This window comes from Colius striatus, chromosome 4 (genome assembly GCF_028858725.1).
Source record: "Colius striatus isolate bColStr4 chromosome 4, bColStr4.1.hap1, whole genome shotgun sequence".
Taxonomy (NCBI): Eukaryota; Metazoa; Chordata; class Aves; order Coliiformes; family Coliidae; genus Colius; species Colius striatus.
The window spans coordinates 58,822,921-58,836,107 of NC_084762.1; the positions used below are offsets into that span (position 1 = coordinate 58,822,921).

The window sequence follows — 13,187 nt, forward strand, 5'->3', positions numbered from 1 at the left end:
TGCTGCAGCTGCTTGAGGTGTCCTTGCTGAAGGAAGAGGGGCAGCAGCCGGGACAGCTGCTACATGGACATGATGGGAGTGCTGGGTGTCAGAGGGGATGCATGGTTTTGGCCAGCACTGAAATCTCAAACCCCTTGACTAGATAACGGGGTTATACTTCATTAACTGTGGGTAGAAGGTGGAGAGACCTCCTTAAAACATAATCCTAACAAATACAAGTTTTTATAGGCCCGAGGAGCAATTTTCCCACCTGCCATTCTGCAAGACCAAAATAAACAGATGACTTCATGGTGAGCTGGTGGCTGTACATTTCCTATGCATTTATTGCAATGCATGCTGTCAAGGGCACCTGTGTAGCTCCAGAGGAAGGATGTCTTTCATCAGTACATGGAGTTATGAACACATGAGGTAGCCAAAAGTATCTACTATGCCTCACCCAGCTCAGTGTGGTGTGTGCTTTTGTCCTGTTGTTTCCACTGTCCCTAATATACACTTAAATGACTCAGAGAATTCATAACTGATAATTCAGCAGCAGCTCTGCCCATAATCCCTGATAAATTGGATTAAGCTTGCCTTCAGATTGCATTTACTGTTGCCTAATGATGACTTTGTGACTGATGACTCACGGACCCTCTTCAAGGAAGTAACCTCCAGTTTGTGAACCCTCAGTTTGCATCTCCCTTGTGCCCTGGCCTGGAGCTTATGATCTGTGCCTCCAGCATTCTGCCACTCACAGAGGTTTCCGTGTAAATCTGTTCTTCTTGTGCTAATAAACCAGACCTCACCAGCACTACCAGGAATCAGAAGCTATGAGCTTAGACTACTATTCCCTCATCTGTCCTCTCAGATGTATCATGTGTGGCCCAGTGTGGCAATCCCCATGCTGTGCAGCAAGCTCAGGACATGCAGAGCACGTCCCCAGATCTCCATCCTCAGCAATGTACAAAACAAATGGATCTGTCATAATTCACAGGAGGACAAAGGCTGACCATTTTCTGCCTGAACTGAACATTCCTTCACAAAGTCCCGTGACTCATCAAGTGGAAAATAATACAGATGATTCTGTTTATTTTTATATCAGGTAATGTTCCTTATTTCAAAATTCTTCTTTATTTCAGTAAGTTTCCTAGTAATGCAAATGTCATTCAGTTTTATCCACATAAACCGTGTTAAGTGCACAGGTTTCACAGAAAAGTGCTCCTTTCTGCCCAAAAATTAATCCTGAATTTGTATAATACTCTCTGTGAATAAACAACATTATTAGCTTTATAGAACACATTTCCCCTCTACAGAAAGGATGGTTATTGAATGCACAAGAGATGATATGGAATACAGTTAAATCTAACATTCAAAAAACAATGATGAGTATTTGTACATATTAACATTCATACAAAGCTTAACATTGGTACTATTTGGATCACAGACCACTACTGAATGCTACGGCAAAGAAACTATATAAGCAATGATAATTACCATTTTAAAATAGCTAACAGGGTGAATAGGAAGATTTAATGTGTTTTCTTCTCTTAATGCACAGCCCCATTCCCAGAATCTCACTGGACCGTGTGGACAGGCCAACTGTCACAACTGTCTGTCAAGGCTGAATTAGATGGAGACAAACAATACAGGCTTTGTGGTTCAACTGAAGCAGCAGCCTCAAAAGTTTCCATTTCTCATCTGAGGGCACTGTGGGAGCATTGTCTTCCCCCTCTCTGAAAAGAGAATGGAACAATTATGTTACTGAAATTCCTCCACAGTGGGTCTGAAAGACTGTTTATGTCCAGCCAGGGAGACAGGGAAAACTAAAAGCTGGGATTTCATGACAGCAGGTGGGGGCAGTTTCAGGGTATATACTTCAGTGACATAATGGCCCTAATTCTTGTCTTTTAGGGAAAAGCCAGTGCTGGAAGATTTACTAGCAATGGAGGAAATGGCAATAAAAATGCAGAGTTAAATGCAGTGGTAAACTTAATAACTTGAAACAAAGCTTTACAATTGGCTTTCCGAATCAATCAGGTAATTGATTCTAACATGGAGAGCAGGGCAGTAAAGTAGAAACAAAAATACACTAGTCACAGAGAATTTTTTACCACTTACTATTTTAGGGGCCCTATCAAGTTAAGTGCTGAGTACGCAGCTCTCATGGGAGTCAAGTGGGCTTGGGAGACAGAAAGCAATCCATCCAATTTGACCCTCCTAATAGCAGTAATATTCTTATTCACTAGCAGCAGAAATAAATCAGTACTTGGTTTCATGCAAACACATATTCATGTCCTTCAGCGTAACATTAGGAAATCAGCTGCTCAGGTTGCCCCAGTGCTCTCAGTTCAGAAGTGGTACATATGAAAGCACCAAACCACTTCATTCTGTTGTACTAATAATCTCTTTTTTCCTGAGGTTATTTTAGTGTTTACTATTTATCAGTACGTACACACAGAAAATGCATAAAGGAATCTGTAAATGCAAATGGTCACCTGGGGCTACAACTGCTTGCAGGAAGAGTTAACAAATCTCTAGAGTCCCCACTCTTCTTCTTAAAGAGGAAGGGAGTGTAGAGACTGTCAGTCACCAGCAGTGTTGTTAAGAAGTCAGTGTCTACCTATGAGACAATCTGTGCCATCATTTTCACTTGCTCCCTGGTTATCATCCAATACCCCCAGAAGACAGGATGCCTGGCAGAAGGACCATTTGAAGAACCTTCTACCAGCTGCCTTCTAAGGGAGGCTATAAGCCCTCGATAGAGCAGCTTGGTTTAGCCATGGTTACATTCTATGTAATAGCACTGAGGGTTCTCAGTTCTTCCTGAGGTTTGGTATAAAGGTGTAAAAATAAAATAAAATAAAATAAAATAAACCCAAACATAGTAAGAAGCAGCCATCTGGAAAAACTCTTGTCATGTTTTCCAGTGGGCCACTGACATGAGAGTGCAGGAACCAACTCCTCCCTGAAGTGAACAGAAAGGTTCCTCTTGCATGGACAGAAGATAGTGGAAGTAAGACTGAAAATTGGAGAGAGGAAGTCCAAAAGAAGCCAAAAATGTTTTAAGGTTCCATGCACGGAAACTAATGCTGTGACACAGTGACACTTTCTCAATCTCAATTAGTGCTAGACTAATTAAGAAAACTGTTTTATACACTGCAGTGAGTACTATGTCTCTTCGTTCTTGGATAATCCCTAGTGTGGTGTAAGGGTGATTGAGTATCTAATTACTCCTTAATTGAATGCACATTTTGTACATTTTTCACTAGCTCAAGCTTAATGCTTTTAGTCCAAAAATCAAAGTCAATGAAACTAAGTTGAACTGGGATTTGGGCAGCTATTGTATTAATGTATTACTTTTGGAAAGGAGTCTAATTACGAGCCAGTCTGAAGATTTCCGATGGGTTTGCTACAGAAATATCTAACGTACTGTCTGAAAAAAAGACTGACTGTATATGTTGGTAGTATTGTTATTCATGTTTACCTTTTATTCCTGTTTAAGGGTAATTTTTCTACTACATAAATCAATAGCACTATTCTATAATATATGTGGTCAAGTAACACATTGTTCAGGCTAAAGGCTTATGTAGCTACAATACCTGCTTCTCTCGCTCTTCCAAGTTTTTGGAAACGCAGTATTTGAGCTACACTCATACAAACGGGCATGTGTATTATAATGAGAAATTTGCTAGACAACCTGCTTGTTTACAGATTATATTTCTGCCTCTGAAATTTCCTTTGCTTGGGTCAAATCCTACGTATATTAAATAGAGTCCCACTTCTTCTGTCAGAGTCCTCTACAGATCAGACAGTCATCATCAAAAAAAGCTTTCAGGATCAGTGCTATAAAGTGTAAAAATCTTAGAATTCTGAGAGCTATTAGTAGAATAATCGTGTTTTTTAAAAAAATAAAAAATATTCACAAGGTCAAGAAAAATTCAGAAATCATCCTCAGAATGTAAAAAAATCACTGTGTTTCCAAGAATACTTATTTCTAATTCTCTCCTATAATAATTGTATGTACTTAGAATCTTCCCAGAGAATAAATTTTATTGTACAAAACTGAGATAAATGCAAGACTGTAACTTTAACTCACAAACGAGGCGCAGTGTCAGAAGCAAAGACAGGGCAAAGCTGGTACATTTTTCAGACAAAAGGTCTCAATGTTCCCATAGTAATAGATAGAACACATTTAAAAAAGAAGATATAAGAAAATTTTGGTGAAAAGGATTACATTTCCAAGTCTTCCAAAAGTGTTGAGAAAGTTCAAATAAACGGACTATGAAGAAACAAAATAGGATGGCCATTATAATATGCTTTTCCATCTTGATAGGGAGGAAATAAGATGCCCCACTGCAGCAACCTGGGGTCAAAATCACTACACAAGATCTAAAACTTTCTTCTACTAAGTTAAAAGTAATCATCAAGAGATTAAAAAAATCAAAGGATGTGTGTGGCAAAATCAGTTTAACAATGACTACACATTAGCATTGTCCTATACCTTTCTAAAAACAGCTGCTGAAAGTACGGTTGGGCCTGGATTCAGAGTGTATCTGAAAGGAGTACTGACTGCCTTATGAATCCTTAGCTTTCCTGGAATCCTTTGCATTTTTTTCCATGAAAAGGTCACAACTTATTGAGTCTACATCTAGTTCTGTGAGCATTTGACAACATCTAGCTAGGTGAATCTTTGTTTCTCTTAAGCTCTGCATAAAAATCTTTTACATTAAGCTTCAATTAATAGCACTGCTCTGTTAAGAACTGTGATGTTAGTCAGAAAATGTTCTAGCAACAGACACTGCTGGTATTCTCCTCAAGTGACAACTGTCAGTGGTAAAAATGTTTGCATACATTCATTGTATTGTTTTCATCCATATGAAATAATTAGAATTACAAATTCCAGTAAGAGTAAGGATCTGTGACTACTTAGATCTTCAGTCTCAATGGAGTAATAATGTTTTGCTTCACACACTCTGTGTGATTTCATCTAGGTAACACAGTGCATTTCCACTGCCTAACACGGGTAACCACTGAAGGAGGAATGCGTATTGGAGGCTTCTTTCTCGGTCTGTGTTTGTCTTTCTAAAATCCTTGACATTCCACATGTATTATTCTGGAGTTTTAAAAAACAGATGTCGCTTTGCCAAAGATGATTTAAGCCTCCTACCATTTTGCCTGCCTCACTACCGATTTGCAGCATTTTCCCCATAAGTGAAAATAACATGGTAGAGATTCAGTGTGTGTTCAGACTCTTGACTTTTCCCTGTGAGGGGCACTGCTGGCTACAGTATCACTTCCCAAGTAGCAGTGTACAAACCATACATGGTTTATGGCAAGAAGCTCAAAATAACAAAAAGCTGATGATAACAATCATCAACCCTCAGCAGCAGGAAAACAAGTTAGGCTGACATCACAGGGTTCACTTACAACCTCAGTGCACACCTCCCTGCTATTGCAACAAAGCACTGGGAAGCAACCTGAAAAGGCATCATCTTTCACCCATTCCAGAAACTCTTGGTCACCTGAATGCTACAAAAGTTCTGGCATACTTCCAGTAGGTCTCCAATAACGGCTGACAAGCCACAGGTGTCTGGCCCTCTGTCCTACAGTCAAGTACTCAAATGTAAGAACATTCTCAAGTACTCTGAAGTGGCAGCAGAGTGTTGAGCATTATAATAAGCTCTTAAAAACAGGAGAACAATAGTTGGTTTCGTTGATAACATGAAGTTGATTTTCTTTCAAAGACTGAAACTTCACAATTAAACCAACCACCTCTTAAGCACAAAACCTCAACTTTGCTGGAGACAAACAACTGTTGAAAAACCACTTGCTTAAAAGCAGCATAAATACTCAATTTCACCAAATATAGGAAACCGATGTTTGCATTTTTGAAGAACTAGTGTTAATAAACTTTATGTTGTTTTGTTGTTTGGTTTTTTTTTAAAACCAGGAAAAACAGAAGAAGGATTGTAGTAGCCTAATGGTGCACAGCTGCCGAAAGCTCACTCAAGCTCTGGAGCTACACAGTAGAGAAGCATAGAGTCCCCAAGTGTTGGAACTTCTGCAGAACAACATTTTCGTGAACTTCAAGAACTGCAAAGCCTGCTAGCAAGCTGAGAGTAAAGACATATATTGATTGGTCACATAAACCTCCATTCAAATGCAAAGCTCACTGAGATCTTCTTAGGCAAAGAAATAAGAGACCACAGCAGCGTGCCACTCTAACTTCCACTTCTGAAAGGCAACGCACAGTTTCTTACTCACTCTGTATTCAAATTCCCTTTGTATTCTATAATCTAGTTACCATAAAATGTGCAATGCCACAAAGATGGGGGTGCACCACCACCTCTTTAGCAATAGCTCATTCCCACTGGCAACACTGACCCCCTGTTCAGTGCCCTACAGAAAGGGCAACACAGTTTTGCTTCAGCCACTCACTAAGCACACTAGATACAGTCACCACATTGCCCTCTCTCCCTACTATGAATATTGGTATTGAATATGTCTCAATATCATGCAGTCAGTCTCTGGAATGCAGTCACTGTTCCTCCCACCCTAAATTACTCCTTCCTGTTCCTCAGGCCTAGCACAACCTTGCTGTTTTAATGATGTCATTTATTTTTCTTCCTCTAATATTCAATGTAGAACTAGGAAAATGGTAATTATATTAAGAATGGTTCTCAATTCAAATTAATTTCTGCTATCATAATTCACAGGACACTGGATAAACTTGCAGCTACTTACAATATGAGGTCTACCAAGGGTGTATGTGCATGTACAAATGTGTACTTGCATCTGTGTATAGAAAACGCAATGCTTTTCCAGGAGTTTCTGAATCGTTCAGGAGAACCAGACTAATGTATATGGGCAGATGGAGGAGGTATAAGCCATCATCACACTTGGAGGACAATTTTTTATTTACAGATAAAAAATAAACTGTGTCTCTGATGTGTATTTTTGAGACAACACACTGGAATGCAAATTCTTTCTTTTTTTAAATTATTCTCAGTGGAAGCTATATTAAAGTTATCACTTTCAAAAGAAAGTATTATTTCAATATTATTTTAGCAACGTTTTTTTCAGAAGTAGGTCTTGCTGCCCCCTGTCAAAACAATCTACTTGATTTTAATGAGTTCTATACCAGGCACTTACTTGACCTGTTCTTAGTAAATGGGAGCAATGCTATTTAACTATCCTACTCATGGAATCATGCTTATAAATCCTGAGCTATAAAGGGATGAAGACATGTAGGCATTCATACTGAATTCAGTACTACTGTGAATTCAAGTTGACTTTGATAACTGCAGGAAAGGATGTACAGGCTGTTACACAAGGGATGTATTTCAGCAACAGCCACATGACAGAGTTCAAGTACCAGGCTATAGGAGAGAGATGCATTTTTAGCAGAAAAGCAAAACCAAAAGAGGTCAACTAGATAGCAACAAACTTATTCTATACCCTATTAGAGAGAGCAGTGAAGCCATTAAGTTCTGTTTCGTTCCCCTGAGGGTTCCCTTCAGAGCCCAACCAAACTTTGCTCTAGAATTGGAGGGGAGTATATCTGGCTTTCCCACAATAGAAGAACATTTGAAAAAAAAAATAATCAGTTTTTCACTTGGGATTACACACTATATTATGTTTGTGTCAACTCTGCCTTCAAAATACATGTCCATGAGGTGCTTAGGGACACGGTTCAGTGAAGGGTCTGGCAGTGTTAGGTTAGTGGTTGGACTCAATGGTCCTAAGGGTCTTTTCCAACCAAAAAAATACTGTCACTCTATGACTTTGACAAACTAGCACAAACTGCATCAAAGATCAACATATGCCATTTGATCATAAGCCACATAGGGTTCAGTTCCATCAAGGCTGGAATCAAGCCTTCAGCCTTGTTAGCATGGCCTGCACAGCACCACATTCTGATTCAGTCAGAAATAATTAGACTGTTCAAGCAACCTTTTCCTACTCCTGTGTACACTACACTCACGGAAATATTTGTCTCCTTCCCTCATCTCCCTATGTAGATGCCATTTTGCAAACTACCACCTCTCCATCTGCTACTGAGACTTCGTAGCAATAGTCATCTGATGTCAGCAGTCTCAGCTTAAGGACCATTATCCAAGGACAAATGAGGGAAAGTGTCTTTTTGGAGGATACCTGATGTCTGCATGAGGTGCTACTTTTCCTCAACAACTTCCTCCTGGACAGAACTGTGTGAGAAAACCAGTACAAAGTAGGTAGGATTGTTTTCTTCTTTTCTCCCTCTTTGCATAGAAGAAAAGTGATTAAAGTCACACAATCTAGGGTTTTTTAACACTTTTCCAGTTCCTCAAACGCAAGAGCAAGGATATATTGTGTACCCTTGACTGGTTCAGTGCTATTTGTACTGATGCATTCCAAACTAAAAAGATGAACTGGCCAGATGAATTTCTGATAAATAATTCAATCAGGTGTTCAGAGAGCCAAGTGACATTTCCTCTGTGGGCTACACAATGCCAGAAGTCACAGTTCTTTCTCAGTGCCTGAGAGTCCATAATTAGCATAGCTTACAGTGAGGGCTATCATTTTACATTAAAAAATCCATCATTTGGGAATTAAAACTGCAAGTTATTTTGTGAAGCACGGCCAAGATAAATCTTGTTATTTTAAACAAATCTTTGTAAGTACTGACAAATGTAATAAAATTTCAAACATGAAAGCAAAGGGGAAATTTTTACATTTCAATTCCAGCATTGTAAAGGAAACTCTTTCATGCTTAAAATTCAAACTCAGCGTGTCAAGTAATTTCACTGTTACAGACTTGAATTACCTGCACTGGCCTGAGGGCATTATTCACTCTCCAAGAAAAATTGTACTTTAATATTGCTATGATTTTCCCAAGTAATTTTTATGCAGAAGCCAGGATGAATTTGAAACATCCATTTCAAGATTAAAGTGATGACATTTGGTGACTGCAGAGAACCATGTAATTGAGAATTGGGCTTAGGGATGTGCCCAAAATTAAATATGGGAATGAAAAAACATTAATACAGGGACCAATGTTTTGCTTTCTTTGCTAAACTTTTAGGGTGCAGATATTAAATAGAGTTATAAAATACAAATAAACTCTTACTTCAGAAATGTTTAGTTGCATACCCTGTATTGAATCCTTATTATACGGAAAGACCGTGAAAATTTGGTCAGTGTCACATGCAAGAGGAAAGATTATCCTCCCACTCAGTTTTAATGGATCAATTTTTGGAAGCAAAGGATTATCTGCTGGCTGATCATTTGTTAAATTCACATGAAGATGGGGGCTGGATCCAGAGTATGCTGTGAAGAGGTTTAACTCCACAACAGAGTCTGTCCTGAACTGAGGAGTCCTATCATTGACCCAGACAGGGAAACAATTTTATGTATAAATAAGTGTCCATACCCAAAAGTGTTTATCAAAGACCTTTCCGCAGCATGCTTCTAGGTGAAACCTTGGATGAATTGCTTCTTTTTTGAGCCTATGGCATTGAAGAAATACGCAGACAGAAAAATTGATGCTTTTAGATACTGGATTCTACCAGTAAAATAGGGTAACAGGGAGTACTAAATATTTTTATCATTCAAATAAAGTTTATTGTAGAATAGATGATTAATAATTTTATTATGTCAGCAGGTAGTAGGAATTATTAAAGAAAGCAAGCAAACAGATTAATTCTTTTTTTTGAAGATTTCCCAGATTATCTCTTAATATCTGTATCAAGGTGGGGCCGTTTCATTACAAAATCAACCATAAATGTTGGTGTCTCGACTTACCACTTTCAAGGTAACTAGTTATCTTGGTAGCAAATTTTCTTAAACTCTCTAAGAAACTTGCTACAAGGTTTTTCATTATAGTAAAATAATGATTCACTGAATATAATGAGGTTCAGGGGTAACTTGAGCATTGAGGGAAACTAATAACTTGTAACTAATAGAGGCTCGGAGAACATCACATGGGAGGTTTTAACAACTGAAAGAAGGGTAATGCAGGTTCACACTGATATTTGTTCTCACGCATTGAATCCAACAACATCCATAAATTCTTACTTTGTCAGCCAGTGAAGGCTGAAAACATCACTGAGGACAAGAAATAGCAGCTAATTTGAAAAATGAAATATTAAAAATTAGCCACAACAGAGGTTAATTAGTTTATTCTTGTATCTGGTTTTGCCCAATATTCACTCTTGCTGAGAAAGAATCGTGTTGTAAAGCAGGGAGAAAAGATTAAAAAAAGCCAACAAAAATTTAAAGGCCTCCTTCCAGCACTAGTACCCTGTTTTTTAAACAAATGACACTAGGAAGATTCACCAATGACCGGTCTTCTAAAAGCACAGTAAGAAATCAACCAGTGAACCTCAGTAACTGGGAACATCTAGCACATAATCTAGGTAGGCACACTGTGCTGTAAGGTACAAAAAATTTAAAGCTAGAAGAAATAAATGTGATCTAACTGTGCAAGATCCACTGCCTACTGACATTAATACAAATATTTAAATTCACTAAATTGTGTATTAGCCACTAAAGGACAGTAAATAAACTATTCCATCCACTAAAGAACCAATAGTAATCAAACTATTAGACCACAGGATAAAACAGTATACTGTTGTAGTGGCTTTGTGTGGCCAGGTTTTGGCAGCAGGAGGTTACAGGGGTGGCTTCTTTAAACAAATAACTGCTAGAAGCTTCCCCTGTACTGTCTCTGGACTAGCCACTGACTCAGGCCTGGCCAATTAGTGACTGAGGTAACCTCTCTGTGAATAACATTGGAGAAGGGGAAGAAGTTGCTCTGCAGATGCAAACCTGCAGCAGCAGCAGGAGGGAGTAAGAATGTGAAAACAACATCTCCGCAGACACCGAAGTCAGTAGAGAAGGAGGGGGAGGAGGTGCACAGGCACTGGAAGAGAGATTCCCCTGTGACCTGTGATAAATACCAGGTTCTGCCCCCAGACCCCATGCTGGTCATGGTGGAACAGATATCCACTCACAGCCCATGGAAGACCCCACGTTGGAGCACATGGATGACCAAAGGAAGCTGTGACTCTGTAGGAAGCCCATCCTGGAGGAAGTTCCTGGCAGGACCTGGGGAGCACACACTGGGCCAGGTCTGCTGTCAGGACTTGTGACCCTGCGGAGGACCCACGCTGGAGCAGTCTCTTCCTGAAGGACTGCTTGCCCTGTGGATGACTCACATTGTGGCAGGGTGTGAAGAGCTGGGCCACATGGGAAAGACCCATGTTGGAGGACTTTGTGAAGAACTGTAGTCAATGGGAAGGATCTACGTGGGAAAAATTCGTGGAGGACTGTCTCCCGTGGGAGGGACTCCACACTGTAGCAGTGGGAAGTGTGAGGAGGCCTCCCTCTGGCAAGAAGCAACAGCAAAGTCTGTCTGTAATGAACTGACTGTATCCCCCATCTCCCATTCTCCTGTGCTGCTGGAGGGGAGGAGGGAGAGTCCTGCGAAGAAGGAGGGGTAGGGAGAAGTGTTTTAAGATTTGGTTTTATTTCTCATTTGCCCTACTCTTTTTTTTATTCATATTAGCAAAATCAACATTTGTAAGAATATATCATGACATGAGCTGAAATTAACTCTGTGTTTTGTCCTTTCACTAAATCTCCCCTATGAAAATTATTTCAATGTTTTGATTTTTCTGCTGAATTTTTTACATACCTGAACACAGATTTATTTTTGTTGCTCATCCTCCTCTGCTACTGAAATGCAGCCCTGATGATTCTATCACTAAGTGGCTGAGTTGGTCTGAAGTTGTCTCCTAGGATTCCATCACAGCCTTCTAAAAGTTCAGCACCCTTAACATGTGTCCTCAGTCTACGGAACTCTTCTATCTGAAAGGCAGAAAAACAGACAAGAAGAAGATGAGATACATTCTTCACTATGGGACTAATGATCAAAATAAGCCTTGCCCAGCCACTTCTGCAGCTTTGAAACTTGAAGTGTTCAAGTATCATATACTAAGGTCAATATACATCATTAATAACACTTCAAAACAATTGTCAGCACTGTAAAATATTTAACATATAGAGAAAAATCAGAACTTTTATGTACATGGTTTGGCAAACTTATCTTTAGCTTTTCTCATAACTTCTTTTAGGATTTATAACCTTCTCAGGTATTCTAGATTATACCTTATGAATTAACCTCACAGTTGTGACGCGAGAATAATCATTCTGGTCTTCTTCAAAGAAATACATTTCAGGAATAACTTCATCAACTATAAATTGGTTCTAATTTCTTCCAGTCATTTCTTTATTGTCTGAAATTGTTGCTTCACTTAAATAAAAATTATTTTCCAAACCAGGAGAATTCTGAACAGACTCCCAGATTTCAAGAAAGTATGTTGAAATTTTATATTGAAAAGTATTTTTTTTCCAATCAAAACAAAGTATCACTTCAAAAGTTTTGTAGATATAGGTGCCAAGTGTGCTTAGAAAATCAAATACAGTCAAAATCAGTATAAAACACTTCAATCAATCCAAAATGAATATGCTTCCAGCTTATAGACTCTTCCCAGATTTTTCTAAATCTAATCTGGTGTAGGGAAGAACGTGAGCAGTATCTATCTCCACCCTTGGTATCAGGATCAAGCTCTAGGTAATCAAAGAACTAAGAAAATCAATGAATACCTCAGCAATACTATACCTTTTTGTTCAACAGTGCTGTTTTTAAGAGTGGTATTTTAAATAAGTAGTTACAACTACTACCGAAAATGGTGTTTGTTTTTTCTTTGGCATATCAACAAGCCATCTTAGCTAGACACACCAAACCTACATTAAGGCTGACTCCCCTAGCCTGAGCCTTGACACTTGTCCTGAACTTGTGAAGCCTCACTACCAGCTCAGCTGTAACTTGAAACCAAAGACACAGAAAGCAAAATGAAGCCTGAACTATTTAATCATTTTATCATCTAAGAAATTATAAAGAGTTAATTTCTCCATGAAAAAAACAAAACTACAAAGGATTATGGAGAGAACGCAAGCATGATTCCAGAATTAAAAGAAATAAGGTACTAAACAGCAGGTAATGGCATTTTTGTTCTACCGCCTGCAGAGAATACTTTCTTACTGCAACCTGGAAGACAACTGCCTTCATTGTTGTTTTCCACTTTACAAAGTTAACAGACACATTTCTACCAAGTAAAACCATTGAGTATATATTTTTTAGAATTTTGCAGGAATGTTTTTAC

General features: G+C 38.8%; 1 protein-coding gene across 1 annotated transcript in view; it reads right to left on the bottom strand.

The window, feature by feature from the left end:
• Positions 1 to 1,041: 1,041 nt before the first annotated feature.
• Positions 1,042 to 13,187, bottom strand: part of CA8 (carbonic anhydrase 8) — a 48,421-nt gene continuing 36,275 nt past the window's right edge. Inside the window, exons 8-9 of the mRNA XM_061995646.1 lie at positions 11,657 to 11,829; positions 1,042 to 1,712 (exon numbers count right to left, since the gene is read on the bottom strand). Coding sequence (XP_061851630.1) covers positions 11,695 to 11,829 — 135 coding nt within the window. The 3' untranslated portion in view covers positions 1,042 to 1,712; positions 11,657 to 11,694. The remainder of the gene's footprint in view (positions 1,713 to 11,656; positions 11,830 to 13,187) is intronic.